Source organism: Natator depressus, chromosome 2 (genome assembly GCF_965152275.1).
Source record: "Natator depressus isolate rNatDep1 chromosome 2, rNatDep2.hap1, whole genome shotgun sequence".
Classification (NCBI taxonomy): domain Eukaryota; kingdom Metazoa; phylum Chordata; order Testudines; family Cheloniidae; genus Natator; species Natator depressus.
The window spans coordinates 138,567,240-138,588,892 of NC_134235.1; the positions used below are offsets into that span (position 1 = coordinate 138,567,240).

The following is a 21,653-nucleotide window of genomic DNA, read 5'->3' on the forward strand; positions in this document are numbered from 1 at the left end:
ACTGCAACGGGTCATACTGAAAGGTGAACTGTCAGGCTGGAAGGAGGTTACTAGTGGAGTTCCTCAGGGATCGGTTTTGGGACCAATCTTATTTAATCTTTTTATTTCTGACCTTGGCACAAAAAGTGGGAATGTGCTAATAAAGTTTGCGGATGACATGAAGCTGGGAGGTATTGCCAATACAGAGAGGGACTTGGATATCATACAGGAAGATCTGGATGACCTTGTAAACTGGAGTAATACTAAAGGATGAAATTTAATAATGAAAAGTGTAAGGTCATGCATTTAGGGATTAATAACAAGAATTTTTGTTATAAACTGGGGACATATCAGTTGGAAGTAACAGAGGAGGAGAAGGACCTCGGAGTATTGGTTGATCACAGGATCACTATGAGCCGCTAATGTGATATGGCCGTCAAAAAAGCTAATGCAGTCTTGGGATGCATCAGGCAAGGTATTTCCAGTAGAGATAAGGAGGTGTTAGTACCGTTATACAAGGCAATGGTGAGACCTCATCTGGAATATTGTGTGCAGTTCTGGTCTCCCATGTTTAAGAAGGATGAATTCAAACTGGTACAGAGAAGGTCTACTAGGATGATCCGAGGAATGGAAAACCTGTCTTATGAAAGGAGACTCAAAGAGCTTGGCTTGTTTAGTCTAACCAAAAGAAGGCTGAGGGGGGATATGATTGCTCTCTATAAATGTATCAGAGGGATAAATATCAGGGACGGAGAGGAATTATTTAAGCTCTGTACCAGTGTGGACACAAGAACAAATGGATAGAAACTGGCCATCAGAAAGTTTAGAGTTGAAATTAGATGAAGATTTCTAACCATCAGAGGAGTGAAGTTCTGGAATAGCCTTCCAAGGGGAGCAGTGGAGTTAAGAGACATATCTGGCTTCAAGACTAAGCTTGATAAATTTATGGAGGGGATGGTATGATGGGATAGCCTAATTTTGGCAATTAATTGAGCTTTCACTATTAGCGGTAAGTATGCCGAGTCACCTCTGATGGGACTCTAGAGAGGGGGATCTGAGTTACTACAGAGAATTCTTTCCTGGGTGTCTGGCTGGTGAGTCTTGACCACATGCTCAGGGTTTAGCTGATTGCCATATTTGGGGTCGGGAAGGAATTTTCCTCCAAGACAGATTGGCAGAGGCCCTGGGGCTTTTTCGCCTTCCTCTGCAGTGTGGGGCATGGGTCACTTGCTGGAGGATTCTCTGCACCTTGAAGTCTTTAAACCACGAGTTGAGGATTTCAGTAGCTCAGCCATAAATCAAGGGATTGTTACAGGAGTGGGTGGGTGAGATTCTGTGGCCTGCATTGTGCAGGAGGTCAGACTAGATGATCATAATGGTCCCTTCTGACCTTAAAGTCTATGAGTCTATGAGGTTTACTCTCTGAAATTATTTAACAATTTTTCTATGCATTTTTAACTATATTACTTCACTATGATCAGTTGCATGTCTGAATTCAATATTCGAGATGTGTTAACTAGTTGCAGTTCATCAGATAATTCACACAGTATTGTTTATATATCCTGACTGTGCAAATACACACTCACTTCAGCTTCAAATACTTATGCATGTAAATACAAAACTCAGTTTCCACAAGTATTTGCAAACTATTTTGAAGCAGGTTTTCTATGAACATTTGTTCCCATAAAATTCCATTTTGTGGAAAATTCCATAAAAAGTAAATACAAAAGAGGCATGAGTACGGCTGATGCTAAGTTAGTTACAAATCTGAGTGAATATTCATTTTAAAAAAATATTCATCCTGCTCAAATATATAGGGCCAGATTTTCCCCTCAGTTACACCCATGAAACCTCACAAACTCCCTGATCTGCAGAGATTTACACACGTTGTGCATAATAACTTCATGCATGTGTGTAATCCCTTTCAAATCAATGGGACTATTTACTAGTTTAAAGTTAAGCACAGGGGTCTTTGCATGACCCAGGGCTCAAGCGGAAGAATGAAAAAATGGTTAAAAGTTAGGAACTCAGGCCTGGTCTACACAACATACCTCTACCAGTATAACTACATCGCTCAGGGATGTGAAAAATCCACACCCCTGAGCGATGTAGTTATACTGATCTAGCCCCCTGTCCCTGTGTAAACGGTTCTATGTCGACAGGAGAGTTTCTCCCCTCAACATAGGTATCACCCCTTGGGCAGGTGGATTTAAATACACTGATGGGAGAAGCTCTCCCGTCACCATAGGAGCATCTTCATGTTCAGCATTACAGTGGTACATGAAGATTAGCCCTAAGAATAGGATTACATAGCCAATCTCAGTGTATAGAGAAGTTAATAGTACAGATGCTGTTCAGTTTATTTAGAAACAATTTAGAAACAATATGGAGAAGGAGTGAGAGTAGTGGAGTGGCAACATTTGCTGACATATTATTTCTAGTCAAAACACAAGAGTGAAGCATCCTGATGACTTTCTGAAGGACCTCAGAAATGGCTTCATTTTTCTCTGTGTGGGTTATTTCTTTGAAGATAGCGGAAACTCTTCAAGTTTCAATGTATGTTGGTTCCTCTTCCTTCCTCCATTGTGTGTAAGGGTTTCTCCCCTTCCGTCCTGTGTTAGAAGATGGAGGATCAACTCATTAAACCTACAGATTTTTCTCTCTGCATTTCCACTATCTCCCCTGGTTCCCGCCGCCCCCTTGACAGCCCAGCTCTTACAGGAGCCAAGTTGGCAAGGTATCTCTGACCACTATTTTCCACAGAAAATTAGGGATGGTGGAGAGGAGGCTTCACCGTAGTGAGGAAGCCAGTCGGGTTACTTCAGTAATTTGTTTCTGTTTTCTATGAAGGTTTGAGGAAGAGAATCTGACTTCCCTTCCCCTCCCTCTTCACACCTATGGATCTGAATCACTATGGAGGGGTTTGGAGAGATAGGGATGAGTATGCTGCAGTCAGCTCACCCCATATCGTGCCTAGATCCATTGGTTTCAGCTCCCCTCTGCTCAGGGAAAACAGTGGTGAGCGTGGGGTTAAAAACTTGATAATCAAACAGCCTGTACACAAGTGCAAGGTAATAAACATTAGAAAGGAATCATGTAATTTACAAGTATACACTAGATTCTGGATTATTAAACTGTCAGGACAAATATCTAAGCATCGCCATGGACATGTCAACAGAAACATCTGATCAGTCTTGGTAAAAAATGAAGGAATAAGCGCATGGCGAATAAGGGGTTTGGTTCCATTAAGAAAAGATAGAGAATAATATGGATGTTGTTGTCAATGATATTTTTACTAAATGCATTTAGTGTCAATGACTTCCTTTCAAAAATGACATAGTAGGTATAGAACAAGTCAAGATAAGGGCAATGAAAATAACTGGAAGTGCAGGAGTTGCTTATGTAGGGGAAGAGGTTTGAAAAAGTCAGGGAAGGAGCATTGAAGGAGAACTGTAAGAGTAAATATTGTTGCCTCTTTTGGCTCAAGCAGTTAGCCAATGTTTGGGGCCTTGAGCGTTGTTTCCTGTAGGAGAAGTTGATGATACAAATCAGATATTTCTTCAGGTCAGTCCTGTTTATTTACAAAGAATGTACAAAGTCCTGTTTCTCTGAAAACAGTAGGATCAAACAGGAGGCAGTTCCCTTACTCACAGTACTAGGCCTGTCCTTCCAGACATTACTCTGTCCAGAAAGTTCTTTCATGTGATGTTCTCTCAGGGCTAGCCTATCAGTGCTTCTCTGGCTCTGTCTTGGCTTTTCTAGTCCTGTGTACTGCTGACACATACACAATCACAAGGCTCCTGAGTTTGCAGTCAGCCCCAGGGAAACCCCCTTTGCCCACTGTAGCTCAGCTTCTGATTAGTCATGCATGTGGCCTAGTCCCTGGGGGTAGTGTTTTCTGTTGTTTCAGCTATCTTATTTCCTAAAGGAGTTTTAAGAACCTATTGAATTTAACCTTAATGCAGGGGGGCTAGCACACACATGAGCCTCAGTGAGGTTGCACTTGAGTGAAGACGAAAGAAATGCCTGCTGATAATAGGGTTGCCAGACGTCCGGTTTTCAACTGGAATGCCCAATCGGAAAGGGACCCTGGCAGCTCCTGGCAGCATCACTGACTGGGCCGTTAAAAGTCCAGTTGGCAATGCAGCGGGGCTAAGGCAGGCTGCCCAGCTGCTGTGGCTGCGCCCAGCTCCCGGAAGCAGCATCATGTCCCCCCTCTGATTCCTACACACAGGGGCAGCCAGGGGGCTCAGAGTACTGCTCCCTCCCCGAACGCCATCCCCACAGCTCCCATTGGCTAGGAACTGTGGCCAATGAGCACTGCGGGAGTGGCACCTGTGGATGGAGCAGCACACAGAGCCACCTGGCTGCGCCTCCGTGTAGGAGCTGGAGGGGGAACATGCTGCTGCTTCTGGGAGCTGCTTGAGGTAAACGCCGCCCAGAGCCTGCATCCCCAACCGCTGCCATGCCGCAACCCCCTACTGCAGCCCACTCCTGCCTTCTGAACCCCTCGGTCCCAGCCCGGAGCCCCCTCCTGCACCCCAAAACCCTCATCACCAGCCCCACCCCAAAGCCCGCACCCCCAGCTGGAACCCTCACCCTCACCCGCATCCCAACTCACTGCCTCAGCCCGGAGCCCCCTCCTGCACCCTGAACTCCTAATTTCTGGCTCTACCCTGGAGCCCATACCCCAGCCAGAGCCCTCACCCCTCCTGTACCCCAAGCCCCTGAGCCAGGCCAGTGAAAATAAGCAAGTGAGGGAAGGTGGGGAGAGTGAGCAACAGAGGGAGGGGGGATGGAGTGAGTGGGATCGGGGCCTCGGAGGAGGGGCGGGACAAGGGTGTTCTGTTTTGTGCGAATAGTTTGCAACTCTAGCTGATAGCCACCAACACCCTCCAGCATAACAATATGACTCATGTATACACTATGATGAATGGTATAGAGGAGTCTAATTGGTGGTTATTATTCATACTCTATTGTAATAGAGTACAAAAACAAAGGGGAAACACAAATAACATTACAACACATTTTAAATTAATTAAGAGTGCACTTTTAACCAACTGCTATATAATTAACCTGTGGTACTCGTTGCTGCACAATATTATTGAGGTAAATAACATTTTTAATTTTTTAAAACATGACAGCTTTATAGGAATATGAATAGCAGTTGCAGTTAAACTAATTTAGGTAATTATTTAAAGGGCTGCCAATCCTTATGCTCCAGGGCATAAATTTATCTTCTGCTGTGGTCAGCAAGAAATTTCCCTCTGTGGGATAGGATTGAATATATAAGTGGATTATTGGAGGGTTTTTTGTTTTTTTTTTACTTTCCTTTGAACCATCAGGTATAGGCTGCTTCTGGAAAGAGGATCCGGGAGTAGATTCAGCTGTGTTGTTTTTTTCTCCCAGAACAGCAATTCCTACATGTGAATAATTGAACTTGAACTTGTCAGAAAAGGAGAGGGGGGATCATTGCACTAGCCTAGCCTTTGTGTGTATGTGTATGTGTGCCATTCTCCCTTCTGCCCTCGTCAATGCTGTAGACAGTCTGTGCTGAAGGCAGCAGTTACACAGATCTTAGTTTCTTACATTGCTTGTTTTGCTGAATTACTGTATAGTGTAAGCCCTCTGGGTCCTGGGAAAAAAATTAAAAGGGAGAGAGAGTGTGTGCAAAAGGGAATAAGAAGTTACTGGCTAACTTGAAATGCAGCCGGAAAGAGGCTTAATAAAACAAAAGGAGTACTTGTGGCACCTTAGAGACTAACCAGTTTATTTGAGCATGAGCTTTCGTGAGCTGGTGAGAAAACCTGGATTAGTGCTGGAAATGACCCACCTTGATTATCATGCGCATTATAAAGAGAGGTTTCAAAGAGGGATGGGCTATTACCAGCAGGAGAGTGAGTTTGTATGTGTGTCTGTGGGGGGGGGGGGGAAGGGTGAGAAAACCTGGATTTGTGCTGGAAATGGCCCTCCTTGATGATCACTTTAGATAAGCTGTTACCAGCAGGACAGTGGGGTGGGAGGAAGTTTTGTTTCATGGTCTCTGTGTGTATATAATGTCTTCTGCAGTTTCCACGATATGCTATGCATCCGATGAAGTGAGCTGTAGCTCACGAAAGCTCATGCTCAAATAAACTGGTTAGTCTCTAAGGTGCCACAAGTACTCCTTTTCTTTTTGCTTAATAAAACGTGGCTCAAAACCTCTTGCTACAACACAGTTCCCAGATTTGCCCCTGTAATTGATCTTTAACTATAAAAACATATCTGATGATTTTGGAGCTTGGCTGGCTTGAGGTGAATCTAAGACTTGTGTGCTGTGATATTTTCAGAAGGGGAGAAAAATGCAAACCCAGCTCTGTGGCTGATTTTGCTTTATGAAAAGTTAAGCAGATTGTATAAGTACTTTGTGATTTTTGTAGCTTCAGATATATCTTTAACTGGACTTGACTAGCAGAATTCCAGCATTCCTAACCTTTCAAATACTTCGAGTATCAGCTACAAAGTTAATTTGGTAAAGTCTTGTTTCTCCCCTGTGCTTACTTGAGAGAGAGCAAGAAACATGACACGTTGACATTTGAAAATGGGACTTGGTATTAAAAAAAAAAGACACTTCATTTATAACACATTTTATGTGACATGAACCTATAACTTCTTGGCTTCATGTCAAAGATTCATTTTATTGGTTGCATCCGATGAAGTGAGCTGTAGCTCATGAAAGCTTATGCTCAAATAAATTGGTTAGTCTCTAAGGTGCCACAAGTACTCCTATTCATTTTATTGTATGTCTGTGTCTCAAACTTCATTACAACCGCTCTACTAAGAGCAGGTGGAATACTGCAAAAAATGCGTGCACATTGCTTTGAATAATAAAAGTATGAAATTTCTTCTGTCATCATATGTGATCCCTTTTACTCTATTCTCATGAACGTTCATATTAGCAAACTTTCGTTCAACAATTGATCACAGAGAAGAGTGTCACAAACATGCATGCAAATGTGCGTGTGTGACTGTTTTCGCACAGAGAATGTTTGTAAATCCATTGTGAACATTCTGAAGGTTTGGAAGCTATCAGAGCAGAACCCCATGATGTGACTTAGGTGACCAATTACAGTGTGAACAGTAAATTACTAATAGTGAATATTCAAAGAAATAGGTGAATAGTTTATAAACAATACATAGGCTGAAATATGTTTGGACAACCCATTTCTTGATAATTTGATTTAGCAAATACATACAAATAGGAGTTTTTCTCAGATAATTCTCAGAGAAAGGGGGGGAGGTCTCAATTAATCAAATGCATTATGTGCTGTGAATAGTTTGCCCTGCTCTACATACACATAAAACCAGATTTTGGTCTCATTTTTCGCATGCAACCTTGTTAGTTTCAGTGGTGTTGCACTGGCCAGAAAGCAAAATTTACTCTCTGAAGCAGAATCCCACATTTAAGATAAACCTTCATCTACACGTGCAGTACAAACACATACATACATGCATACACAGAGCAATTGGTTCTAAACATTCAGAGGGCTTGTCTAGGTAAACAATTAGTGCGCGGCACGCTGGGGTGTAAACCTACAGTACACTAGCTTGCCACTTACTAACTGCCTGTGTGGATCCTGCTACTGTGCACTAAAAGGTACCTAATGCTCTTTGATCTGTTCCACTTTGAAATGAGAGTAGGCCATTGCAAACTAGGGAACTATTAGTGCACAGTAGCAAGGTCTACACAGACAGCTAGTCTGTGTGGCCAAACTAGTGCACCGTAGATTTACACCCCTGCTTGCCATGCACTAACTATTCATCTTGACAGTTCCCAATACTTTAGTAATAAAGAATTATAGGTTGAGGTTTTTAGGGATTTGTGAAAGAAAGGTAACTGCCACTGATGCTATTGAAGACAACAGTACATTTGTAACATCATTATTTGTATTCAAGTATAAAAAAAATGAGATCGAAATATTAATGTTAATTTTCATGGCAGGACAGTAAAAATGGATAGAAACTTGTTGAGTGGGTAATGGGAAAATAGATATTAGATAACCAGTACATCAACAGTAGGAAGGAAGGGAGGAAGGAAATTGTGTCCTGTATGATTTTGTTCAGGCCGGACAAAATCCATGGAGTAGAATTTGGCTTCTCCCTTTGAATAGCTATCTGGTCTTCTGATTCGGGTTGTTTGTAGCCCACTGAGAAAACCTAACTAGGTTACAATGATTAGAAACACACTTTAGAGGTAAAAGCAATAACATAATCAAAACACCATAGTATTCCTATGCTTAGAATCATGTTTTATCTCTTATTTTATCTATAACATTAAATACACTGGGACAGTTGAAAAGCAAACTCAGCTATATTTGAATTGGAAAAAGAAAGCTTGCTTCTTCTAGAAAAGTAATGCCAGCATAGACGTCTACTTAGCTAGTCCATGAACCAAATTCTGCCCTCAGATATCTCTGTATGTTACTTCTACAAAAGTAGTGATTGACCTAACTACTATGGTAAATAATATGCTACCAGTATAATAGAGTAGGTACATTAAATAGATTGTAGAAAGAGATTAGACAATGAAGAAAATGCTACACCCACAGTATTATAAAATACAATTCCATTAATGGTTATATACTATATATACTTGTGACTTTTTTTTTAAAAAAAGGGTTCAACAAATAAATATAAGGCCATCAGTGTAAAACATTTCCATATGCAAACATCTTTCTAAATAATGGAAAATGTAGAAGTTGGAGACCTTTTGTTGTACTAAATAGTTTCTTTTCCCTCTTGCTTTCCCTTGTCACAGATACTGCAATGAGCACTTGCTGTGCCCTCCACATATGTTTTGGACAGGCTGGGGTCCGTGGGAACGTTGCACTACCCAGTGTGGGGGAGGGATTCAGGCTCGTCGCAGGATGTGTGAGAATGGCCCTGACTGCCCTGGCTGTAATGTGGTGAGTCGCTTCTATGCCTTCCCATCAACAAAGACTTGAATGCTTTGCAAACATTTTGATTCATGAGTGTGTATTTATAGCTGTATTGTTTTTATTTTACTGAGAGAAATTCATGTTTGCAAGTTAGAGGATGCTGTTATACAACATGAGCTAGATGAGAGACCTCCTAAAGGAAAGTTGTTACAGATGGGGATTTGTCATAGGCATATTTATTTTGTTTGTTGCAAACTAGGAGAAAAATATGCTCACTTTGTTCTAGTCAGAATTCTGTAAAAGTAGAAGAGGAATATGGGTCCTCGCATATTGGACCAATTTTTAAGTTTCCTAAGTTCAGAGGATAAACTTGATAATTGTGAAGTTTGTCATTCATTGACTGTTACCTTTTTGTTAGACCACCAGAAGGCCTGTTCAAAACATAATAAAAGGTAATTTATAATATTTTTTGTTTTGTTTTTTTCATATGTCCTTACTCTGTTACTTTTGACATTTATGCCACAAGTGAAATTTCACTTTTGCAAACAGATTGAACACTTTCAAAGGGTTTCTTCTCTTTCCTTGACTCATCTTTACGAATTAACCAAGCAGTCTTAAATTCTGCAAAGTCTTTCAGAATATTTTTCTTCCAGTGGTGACAGGCACAAAGGAAAATGTATGACACAGATCGGTGTTTAAACTTCTGTGACTGGTGCAGAGAAGTTAGAATGTAATCTGTAATTTTTCCGTATAGATCTTTCTTGATAATCGTGTACTAACATTATATGATTCATAAGGCTGAGCAGTATTTTGGATTTAAAATAATTTGTTCATGGTCTCAAGTAAAAATTGCATACCCCAGATAGCCTTGGGAAATTCCATGAGTTAGGAAGAATGTTATGAGGTGCTTTGTCAGATCTTAGAATTGACCCAATAAGATTATGTTACTGGGATTTGCAATCTGATTCCGCTCACCAGTGTCATTCTTAAAATGTTGTAAAACGATAGCATAGTCTAGTATATTCAAACAGTTCCTACCCAGTTCAGCTACTGCATGCTTATGTTAGACAGCTCTTTGGTTGAACTGTTTCAGTAAAACTAGTAGTTTTATCTCTAAGAGACCCCCAAACAATTAAATATAGAATCATAGACATGTAGGGCTGCAAGGGACCTTGAGAGGTCATTTAGTCCAGTCCTCTGCACTGAGGCAGGACAAAGTATACATAGACCATCCCTAACAGGTGTTTGTCTAACCTGTTCTTAAAAAAACCTCCAATGATGGGGATTCCACAGCCTCCTTTGGAAGCTTATTCCAGAGCTTCACTATCTTTGTAATTAGAAAGTTTTTCCTAATATCAAACCTAAATCTCCCTTGCTGCAGATTAAGCCCATTTCTTCTTTTCCTACCGTGGAGAACAATTGAGCACTGTCCTCTTTATAACAGCCCTTAACGTATTTGAAGACTATGATCAGGGCCACACTCACTCTTCTTTTCTCAGGATTAAACATGTCCAGTTTTTTTAACCTTCCTCATAAGTCATGTTTCCTAAACCTTTTAAAATAATTTTTGTTGCTCTCTTCTAGGCTCCTTCCAATATGTCCATATATTTCTTAAAGTGCGACACCTAGAATTGGATACTGTATTGCAACTGAGACCTCCTCAGTGCTAACTAGAGAGGGACAGTTACCTCCCATGCCTTACATATGACACTCCTGTTAATACACCCCAGAATGATATTCGCCTTTTTTGCAGCTGCATCACATTGTTGACTCCTATTCAATTTGTGATCCACTATAAACCCCTGATCCTTTTCAGCAGTACTACTGCCTAACCAGTTATTTATTCCCCATTTCATATTTGTGTATTTATTTTTTTCCTTCCTAAGTACCATGCTTTGCACTTATCTTTATTGTAATGTGTCTTGTTGATTTCATTTGTCCTGCTATGGCAGAAGGACAGGAGACACTGGAGGTGACTTTAATTAGGCTGCAACTTTATTCTTACATATCTGGAAGTACTTGGCAGATAAAATTGTACAGAGTAGGAAATTCCATATACAATTCTATATATTCAGGGCCTGCCATCATCTCTTCCCATTTCCATTCCTGGCCCCATCCATCCTGCAGCTTGGACCCTGCCCCCCTCGTATAAAGGTTATGGTGGGGGGCTACAATAAAGGGGGAGTTGACTCCCCACCGTACCAGTCATAGGAGCCCTAAATCCCCTTTCTCTGCTTCTTTAAAGGATGCCTCCTTTAAATCCTTTTCCATCCAATTTTATCTGATCACCATATCTATTCCCTATGGAGTACCTGCACTGGACATCTGCCACAAGCTTACATAATGAGTTGTGACATTATAACCCAATGTCCAGCCCTGCCCCTTCCCTATCCCAGCAGGTCCGTAACCAGCTGTGGGGAGGCGAAAAATCCACCTTGCCTCGGCCAATCTGGCAGTCAGGGAAAATTCTTTCCTAGCCCCTCAAGAAACGGGACAACTGGTGTAATGTCCACAATGGATAATTATGAGACCTGATATTTTAACTATTTCCATGGGTTGGAGGGTGAGTTCTGCTATCCTGGTCTGGATTAAAGAAGGCTTTTCTGCCACTAACTTCAGTATAAATATCCCCCCTCTCTTCCAGTCAGCTGGGGCTGGGGGCAGCATCCCCCATGCGCTGATCTGGTCCAGCTGTACTGCTTCCTGCCTCTTTACCTGAAATGGGGAAGGGGGACTTAAAGAGTCAACAACCATCTTCCTACCAGCCTGCCGGACAAACTCTATCCCTGCAGTTAAAGGGGACAAAACTCACCTTCTCCATCCATCCCGGCAAAGGGCCCCACTACTTGATACACGGTGAGGGTCTTCTCCCACTTGTCGAGAACATTTTGAATTCTTATCCTGTCCTCCAAAGAAAACCAACCCTCCTACCCTAGTGTCATCTGTGTATTTTATAAGCATACTTTCCACTCCATTATCAAAGTCATTAATGAAAATGCTCAACAGTATCAGACCCAAAATAGATCCCTGTGGGACCCCAGTTTGACAGCAAATCACTTATAACTACTCTAAGTATGATCTTGTTACTCTTTGAGTATGGCCGAAAATAGTATCACTACCAACCACTGGTGCAAGTAGGGCGCTATGGTCTGGTACGCCGTACCATTAAGATATTTATTGCTGGTACACCCTACCAGAAAGACACAGGGCGGCCCCACACCAACAACTCCTGGCACGGCTGTACTGCCCCCAGCCCTGTCCTCTGGCAGGGCTGTACGTACCCCAGACAGAAGACACAGCTGCGTGGAAGGGTTGGGGGCAGTACAGCTCTGCTGGAGGAGCTGCCAGCATGGGGACGCCTGGCGGCCTCATGTTCTGCTCCTTTTGCTGCTGCAGTTCCGGAGAGCCCTGCGGTTCAGAAGTCTGTATTTGGTGCAGCTGCCCGCTCCAGGTAACCTGGGATGGGGAGGGGATGAGGAGAGTGTGGGGGCCCTGGGGTGAGGTGGGGCTGACTCACATGGGAGGGTTACATGCCTCCCCTTTAGCTGGCACCCCTCCACCCCCCTTGTGTTCCTCCCATGAGTTGCTTATGCGCAGAGTACCTATAAGAAATAAATTCTACTGGCGCTGCTGCTACCAACAAAATTATAATGTACGCTCTATAAATTTCCATGTACTTGGAAGACAAAGAATTTAAGTGCAATGACTAAGTGTTGTTTACTAAGCCTCAGTGAGTTTGGAACTAAAATCTAGTATTGAATCAAGAGTTTCTTTACCATAACAGAGTTCCAAGGGATACGCAGACACACACCAGAACTACTTTATTTGCATATTTCTTGCTAAAAGATCATTGCCCTAATAGGCAAAGACCAATTAATATATTTTTATGATTTGTTTTCATTGTTGATTGGATCCAGCATTTATGTTCATAAAATATTCTGATGAAAAAGGGTAATCCTATCCAGAACAGAATGCAGTGTATCCCACTGAGGGCTTGTCTATATAGTGCATTAGTGTGCACCAACTGGATGTAAATTCTACTGCATACCAGCGTGTCATATACTAACTAGCCTGGTAGACCCTGCTGGCATGAACTAAAAGTGTTTTGGTTTTGATTTAACTCCATAACTTGAGATCAGGCCTCAGAGATGAGTCCTACTCAAGGAAGGTTTATGAGTTAAAGATAATATACAGAATCTCTGCCCCTTCAGTTCTCTCTTTACGGCTCAATTTTCATTTACTTTCAGACTTCCTGACCTTGCTTAACTCTTTATTTCATACTAATCAACCTTATGTAGCTTATCCAGAGACCTTCAGCTGAAGATCATTTTGTTTTGCCTAGTGGCCCAGAGCACAGCAAAAAGGCTGCCAAGTTTGTTTTCTGAATGGTTATGAAGCTGTGAAAAGAAACAAGTTTGAAAGTAGGTAAACCATTGCCAGAGGACATTTTAGGCCAGGCTCGTCCCCACTAAGTACAGTTTCTTAAGCAAAAAGAACTCTGCTCAGTGGTTGACATATGGTGGGCAGATTTGCTACCTGGTTGTCCCTCACAAGCATGCAAGTGGAATCTGCTTGCTCAGTCATCTTCAGGGCTCAGATTGGGCCAGTATACAGCAGCAAGGAGTATCAGCACCTTTGTTATGATCTCTTCAGAATATAAGATTTACTTTTTCAAAATGAAGTCTCTAGCTATTCGGGATGTTGTGGTACATACACTTGATTCACATTTTTGAGGCTAACTGATGCAGTGACATCAGGCTGCATTTTAGAACCTGAAACGACAGCTCTGAGATATGAACTGTCCAATTCATCTCAATGGGTGTTAACTCAGAGGCCAGAAACCGCCATGCCTAAGGAGCCTAGATGATCCCCATTAGATATTTGAGCCCCGCTGGTGGGGATGCATCATCAGGGGATGCCAACTTCACTGAGAGGAAACCAATCACAAGGAGCTCAGCAGAGACAGTGGGAGTAATCAGACTCCACTGAGGACAAGCTGAGATGAGAGAGCATGTATGACCATATTTTGAACAATCTGCACACTCTCTTGTGAGTGGTGTCTCATTTTATGGGTGGAATTTAGAAGAACATCGCCACTTTTTCTCCCCAACTTGATCCCTTTTTGTCTTTAAGCAGAAGTGTGGTTTCAGCAACTGTCTAAAGTAAGCCCCCTCTTTTGTACACTCTTGATGCTATGTCAGCATGATGCAACTGTGCTTTTTAGTAGGATGAGGAAGAGGAGAGACCATATCACAAGGAAAGAAACTGGTAATCTGGTTTTGTTGGCAGGCTTTTCCTCTTCTACTTCCCACCCACTTCTGCTTGTGGAAATGTCTGTAGAAAGTAGGGGAAAGCAGTCTTTATATAAGGCTAAAACCTGATAATTTTCTTGCATCCTGATTTCTGTTAGATACAGTTGAGAGTCAGAGGAATTTTTTGTTTTATTTGCATGTTGAGGAAGAGGAGAAGAATATTGTATACAGAATTTTGTTTAAATAAATTCCCAGCCTGCCTGTCTAAGAAATGATCAAGCTGTAAAGAGTGAGAATCTTTAAATCAGTCTTGCTGGAGTTGGGATAATCGTCACTCCTGGTCTACATCTATAACCTAGGTCAACCTCGCTATGTCACTCAGGGATGTGAAAAATTCACACCCGTGAGAGATGTAGCTGAGCTGATCTAAACCCCAGTGTAGACACTGCCTGGTTGATGGAACAATTCTTCCATTACACTAGCTACTGCCTCTCGATGGAGTTGATTAGCAATGGGAAACCACCTTCCATTTCTGTAGCAAGTATTTACAGCTAAATCACCATAGCTGCAGCTGTGACACCATAGTGCTTGTAGTGTAAATGAAGCCTTATGCTCAAAAAAAGAAGCATAAAACATCATTAGAACTAGGAAAGAGTTTCATATGCACAACAAATACTTGGTGTGTTTTTATAATTTTCCGTATAAAATGAGATAATTGTTGAATTGACTTGCCTGGGAGACAGACTATGACTTAAATTTCAGTAAAGTGAATTTCCTCTCAGAAAGGTAAAGATGAGAAATAGAGTAGGCCCATAAGTGCAACCGATGTCTGAGGGCAATCTTTTGAAAACTTGTTAATTAAAACAATTGTTCTTACTTGTGGTAAAAAATGTCTTTTTCTCTCCTACTGTTAATTATTATAAAACATTTATTTACATAAAAACAGAATGGTTGTTCCTTAATAATTCAACTCTTCTGGCTGCTTATTCTTCACCTCATGTTATTCTTCTTTGCGTCTGACACCATAATTTTCTCCACAGAAACTCATAGTAATGTTACAATGTATGTGCCCAGAATTGTTTCTGAAGACAGTATTTTTAAAGTTGTCCATTACATGCTAGTATCTTTTTTAAAAAATATAAAGGGAAATACATTAAAAATATGCCAAAAACTAGAAATACACTATGGTTTTTCAAAGCTGTATCACTTACTGAAATTTCACACAAGGCAGGAAAATAGATGACCAAAGGCCAATAACAAAGACATGAACATGGAGTATGGAGCATAAGATAACTATAAATCTTCATGATGTAAGAGAACTATACCATAGAGAATCTTAAAGGTCAACAAGAAAAACTTTGAAATCAATATGCTGAGACAAAGGGACCCTCTGAAGGTTAATCAAAGTTAATATAGTATGCTTGGAGTTGTCTAATGCCTGATAGGACTATTGCGGTCAAATTTAGCAGCAGTTTAAAGTCTCGCAATAGAAATCTTAAGTAGATCACAAATCACATGTTACTGTAAGGTAGACAGGAAATACATGAGAAACAGAGGGCATTGTGAAAGTCTGTGGATAGAACTGGTACATCATACTCATATACATTGTACATTTGCTTCAGAACTTCCTTCTTGTCCCCTGAGAAACATAATCTCAGTTGAATTTGCTTCTGGCTAATAATGCAACAAATAACTAATTTTTAGACACTCCTTTCTAGAATAACAACTCTAGGCTGAGTCTCAACTAGGCTGACATATTGTATTATTATACACTTGTCCATAGTCTCATTTCACATCATACTAATAGTATAAATCCTTTTTATATGTATGGGAGGGAATCTGCAAAAATGAATGTGCTTTTGGTGCCAGAACTAAGTTAGTCAGCATTCTGTTGCTGAATAAAGCAAAGGAATTATATTTGCTTGTCTAAAAATAGTCGACTGTAGCATTTGTATCTTGTTTTATCTTCAAGAAATTCTGATAATGAAAAATATTTACATCCCAAAGTTTCTATTATGAATCAAGGTGGAAAGTAATCATACTTGAGAAGACTAATGTCAGAAATGTTCTCTTTCATTCTTTTATTATGACTTTAAAAAGGAATTTGGAGATGGGGTCTTTGAAAAGGACATTGTCCATTAGAGGAGGTACAGCCTGCCTCACAATATGTGCTTAGTTTCAAATATGAATTTGTGATGTTTGGTCTGGGGAGATGAGAACAGAAATGAAAATTGCTATTATTCTTTGTTGTGGTGCATTTTTTAAATTTAAGCTAAGGGGAAGGGGAATTAACCTCCCCTTGCTCCCCCATACCCCAAAACACACACACCACACAAACTGTGTGTAAAAAAAAAAATAGAAAGCGCACACACAAATAAGATACAAAATAATCCAGGTTCTCACACATTTGCCAACCTCATCACTTTGCTTTTTGTACTACCCTTTTCTCCCATCCTTTGTCCTGTCTGTTCAAAGTATAGCTGTTTCCTGTGTGTTTTTAAAGTGTCTGGCACAATGGAGACCTGATATAAGTTGAACCTATAGGCACTGCTGTAAATCTAATAATAAATAATAAATTAGACAATGGTAAAAACATTACAAAAATAAGATAACACAGAAGAATTATTTTCAGAAAATCACATCTAGCATGTGCACATTGGCTAATGCAGGGGTGGGCAAACTACAGCTTGTGGGCCAGATCTGGCCCCTAAGGGCTTTGGATCTGGCCCGCGGGACTGCCACCCCGTGGGGCCCTGGGCCCCGTGCCGCTCTGGGAAGCGGCCGGCACCACGTCCCTGCGGCCCCTAGGGGAGGGGTGGGGCAGAGGGCTCCACACACTTCCCTTGCCTGTGGATACCTCCCCCAAAGCTCCCATTGGCCAGGAACGGGGAACCGCCAATGGGAGCTTCAGGGGAGATATCCACAGGCAAAAGCAGTGTGTGGAGCCCTTTGCGCCCCCCACCCCCACGGGCCGCAGGGATATGGTGCCGGCTGCTTCCCGGAGCGGTGCCAGGCCAAGGCAGGCAGGGAGCCTGCCCTGGCACCGGTGTGCACCACTGCGACCCCAGAGGCGCTCCAGGTAAGCGGCGTCAGGCCGGAGCCCACATCCTGCACCCCACACCCCAAATCCCTGCCTTGAGCCCCCTGCCTGCACCCCGCACCCCTCCTGCACCCCAACTCTCTGCCCTGAGCCCCCTCCCGGACTCCGCACCTCTCCCTGCACCACTGCCCTGAGCCCCCTGCCACACTGTGCACTCCCTCCTGCACCCCAACCCCATTTCCTGATCCCCCTCGTACACCTCAGACCCCTCCTCTGCCCCAACCCATTGCCCTGATCCCCTTCCTGCACACCGCACCCCCTCCCACACCCCGCACTCCCTCCTGCACCCCAACCCCCTGCCCCAGCCCTACATTCATGGCCCTGCATGCAATTTCCCCTACCAGATGTGGCCCTCGGGCCAAAACATTTGCCCACCCCTGTCTAACGTCATGTTCAGAAGTCCAGTTAGAAACCTGTCTGGACTTTTGCCCATGCAGTTACAGACTTTGCATGCACATTTATGCTGAATGTGACATTTAAACTGAGCACACTGCTGTATGCATGTGTCTGAAGATGGGGCCCTGTTCATAGTGCTTGGTTTTTCAGTTCCTAGCAATCAAATTACTGAGTGATTTATTTTATTTTTTTGAAATGTTTTTTAAAATGTTTGTTTTCTTTTTGAAACAAACATTGTGCTAGACATCATCTTTAGGAGTCAAGTCATTTAAAAAAAATGTTTAAAATCGGAATAGACCCTCGGCTGGTGTAAATTGTCATAGGTCACCTGAAGGGGTATAATCAGGAAGGCCGAAACACAACTGGAGTTGCAGCTAGCAAGGGATGTGAAGGCTAACAAGAAGGGTTTCTACAGGTATGTTAGCAACAAGAAAAAAGGTCAGGGAATGTGTGGGACCCTTAAAGAATGGGGGAGGCAACCTAGTGACAGATGATGTGGAAAAAGCTGAAGTAATCAATGTTTTTTTTGCCTCAGTCTTCACAGACAAGGTCAGCTCCCACACTACTGTCCTGGGCAACATAGTATGGGGAGGAGGTGAGCTGCCCTCACTCGTGAAAGAACAGGTTAAGGACTATTTAGAAAAGCTGGACATGCACAAGTCCATGGGTCCAGATGTAATGCATCTGAGGGTGCTGAGGGAATTGGCTGATGTGATTGCAGCACCATTGGCCATTATCTTTGAAAACTCATGGTGATTGGGGGAGGTCCCGAACAATTGGAAAAAGGCAAATAGAGTGCCCATCTTTTAAAAAGGGAAGAAGGAGAACCTGGGGAACTACGGACCTTTCAGCCTCACCTCAGTCCCTGGAAAAATCGTGGAGCAGGTCCTCAAGGAAACCATTTTGAAGCACTTGGAGGAGAGTAAGGTGATCAGGAACAGTCAACATGGATTCATCAATAGCAAGTCATGCCTGACCAACCTGATTGCCTTCTATGATGAAATAACTGGCTCTGTGGATATGGGGAAAGCAGTGGATGTGATATATCTTGACTTTAGCAACGTTTTTGATATGGTCTCCCACAGTATTCTTGCCAGCAAGTTAAAAAAGTATGGATTGGATGAATGGACTAGAAGGCGGATAGAAGCTGGCTGGATTGTCGGGCTCAATGGGTAGTGATCAACAGTTTGATGTCTAGTTGGCAGCCAGCATCAAGCGGAGTGCCCCAGGGCTCGGTCGTGGGGCTGGTTTTGTTCAACATCTTTATTAACGATCTGGATGATGGGATATATTGCACCCTCAGCAAGTTTGCGGGTGATACTAAGCTGGGGGGAGAGATAGATACACTGGAGGGTAAGGAAAGGGTCAAGAGTGACCTAGACAAATTGGAGGATTGGGCCAAAAGAAATCTGATGAGGTTCAACAAGGACAAGTGCAGAGTCCTGCACTTAGGACGGAAGAATCCCATGCACTGCTACAGGCTGGCTAAGCAACAGTTCTGAAGAAAAGTACCTGGCTGTGATGATTTAGTTGGTGTTGTTCCTGCTTTGAGCAGGAGGTTGGACTAGATAACCTCCTGAGGTCTCTTCCAACCCTTCTATGATCTTCTATGATTCTAAGTTAATGGAGCTATGACAGTTTACACCAGCTCAGGATCTGCTGCAGGGTGCCCATATTGAACTGTGTCAGTGACTTCCAGCTGCTTTGTGATCCTTTCTTTCGTGGACTCTAATTTGACATTGGTTTGAACTCTTCCAGGCAAAGGCAGGTAGAAGAATTCTCTTAAATGGCCATTCCACTTTTTAAATTCAAATCCTAATAGTGTCATAAGAACATGAGCAAACTATGAAAACAGATCCCATTCCATTTCATTACAGATATGCTCTCATCCAAGAGTTTTTCTCCTCTTTAAGCAGTATTTAATTTAAACATTGCATGTGAATAGACAGTGCTAATTTCTGGGGATTCCAAAGTACTGTAGAGCAATAATTCACTGTCTCTAGAACTCTCTTTTGATGTTCACCAAGGGTTTCTTGTTGGTATGCGCTGGCCTTAATTTAAACAGCAGTGGTGTGGCTTGTCCATATCATTGCACAGCGTAAAGTTATTTGAAAGAATGACCAAATCTTAGATACATGTTAATTAAACCTTTTGGAGAGTGTCCAACCAATTTTTCTTAATAATTAAGAGGACTAGGTTTTCTGCTTTGGATTGTGTGTGTGTGTGTTTGTAATTTCAAGATCATTCAACTGAGATGTAGGTATGTAGTTCCTAAATCATCTGCCCATCTGAAATATGTAGGTTAGTGACAGTTATGTACAAATGTAAGCATAAATTCCAGGAAAAAAAGAATTAAGCTCTTAGATGCTGTCTGTACCTTGTTTGGGCATCATATTGTATAGTGACTGGTCTGATCTAAGAGAATGCCCCCCATTATTATTTCTTGAAATTATTTTATCATAGTGGCAAAAGGAAAGTCACAAAAATGCTGAAGATATAGTTTCTTCTAGACTGAGTACTGAGTTGCATTGGGTAGATAGAAAGATTAAGAATTAAAAAGGAATTGAACATTTGTATGGATATTAAGAATATACAGAGATATCATAATTAATGACAATGAAAAGATTGAAAGGGATATTATAACTCATGCTTCAGCGCTTAAAACCAGTCTCTGACTACTGGAGATCAGAATGAGACCTATGTAGAGCAGATTATTCCTATTGTAGTGTTCTGATGCCATTCTCAGAAGCATGGTTCTGACCACTGTTGGAGACAGGATGCTGGACTAGATGGACCACTGGGCTGATCCAGTATAGAAATTCTGATGAGCCATTTTACATTAACTAATCAGATTACTTGAATCAACTCTTTAACACCTTATTCCTCTTATGATTGCTTTGATTCCTGTTAGATTTACCATAATATGGTTAAAATCCCATGGTGTAAACAAATTTCCCTACCAGAAAATTATTCCAAACCACACATGTGAACATGAAGAGTAACACAAAGCAATGGTTTTGTTTCACATTTTGGTCATTTAAAAGGCCCTGTGTCCTTCAGTAGGACATTACTGGGTTGAGTGATGGGTTAGGCTTGCATCAGTAATATGTGCTGTTACAGTTATAACTGCACTATTGCAGGAGCTGTCCAAGTGTGCAAGATTGATTTGTTAGCCAGGCTAATTGGCAGCAGTCCTTAGCCATCAGAGTGCAATTACACAGAACTCTGTCCAAATTTATGACATTTATCTTCTGGCCTGTCTCTTGCTTTCATTTATTCTCAGAGCATCATAGTGATTTTTAATTTATTGGGCTGTGATAAGATTTTTCTCTTCATTGAAAATAATATCACTCAGCCATTTCCTTCCCTTCACTGTGCCAGGTTCAGAGCACATTTTAAATAGTTTTGGGGTCATTTATTTATGTAGTTATTATAAGAGCTTATTTTCCTTCCTCCTGGATTGATTAAATCTCATCTCTTCCTCTGTCAACATCCAGTATTAAACATTTCTGCAGTAATATCATGTCCTCTGTGCCAAAGGAAGTTGGTTGTTCAAGGCCTACAACATTCGTTTAGGGCAGCTCTGATCACAAGTCTTTAGAAAAGGCAAATGTGCACTTGCATTGTGTTAAATATTAACTCCTTTGAGTGTGGCCGACTTCTTAATGTATTTGGTATATAGTGCTCTCTGAGCCCTGTGCATGTTTACAAGCCACATCAGATGGAAAAATAGTAAGGACTCGAACCCTAACTCTCTGACAGGTGGGAATATATGTTTATATGTCTTGAAATACCATTGGGCACACATGCACTGGCACGTACTTTTCAGTGTCCACAGTGATGCACATCCATATTTTGGAGGGCAAGTCAAATTCTACACTTCCAAATTTGAGAAACATTACACTATAGAAAACAGCATACCTGTACTTTTTTGCATGTCTGGGAAGTGCAGCTTTCTAAATGTTAAGCTATTAACATTTGTCATATCAACAGAAAAGATTATGGAAT

At 41.8% G+C, this 21,653-nt stretch overlaps 1 protein-coding gene across 2 annotated transcripts in view; it reads left to right on the top strand.

Annotated features, from left to right (window-relative positions):
• Positions 1-21,653, top strand: part of SEMA5A (semaphorin 5A) — a 606,804-nt gene that overhangs the window by 468,298 nt on the left and 116,853 nt on the right. For both annotated transcript variants that reach the window (XM_074945055.1, XM_074945056.1), the window contains exon 15: positions 8,777-8,924. In XM_074945055.1, the coding sequence (XP_074801156.1) occupies positions 8,777-8,924 (148 nt within the window). The remainder of the gene's footprint in view (positions 1-8,776; positions 8,925-21,653) is intronic.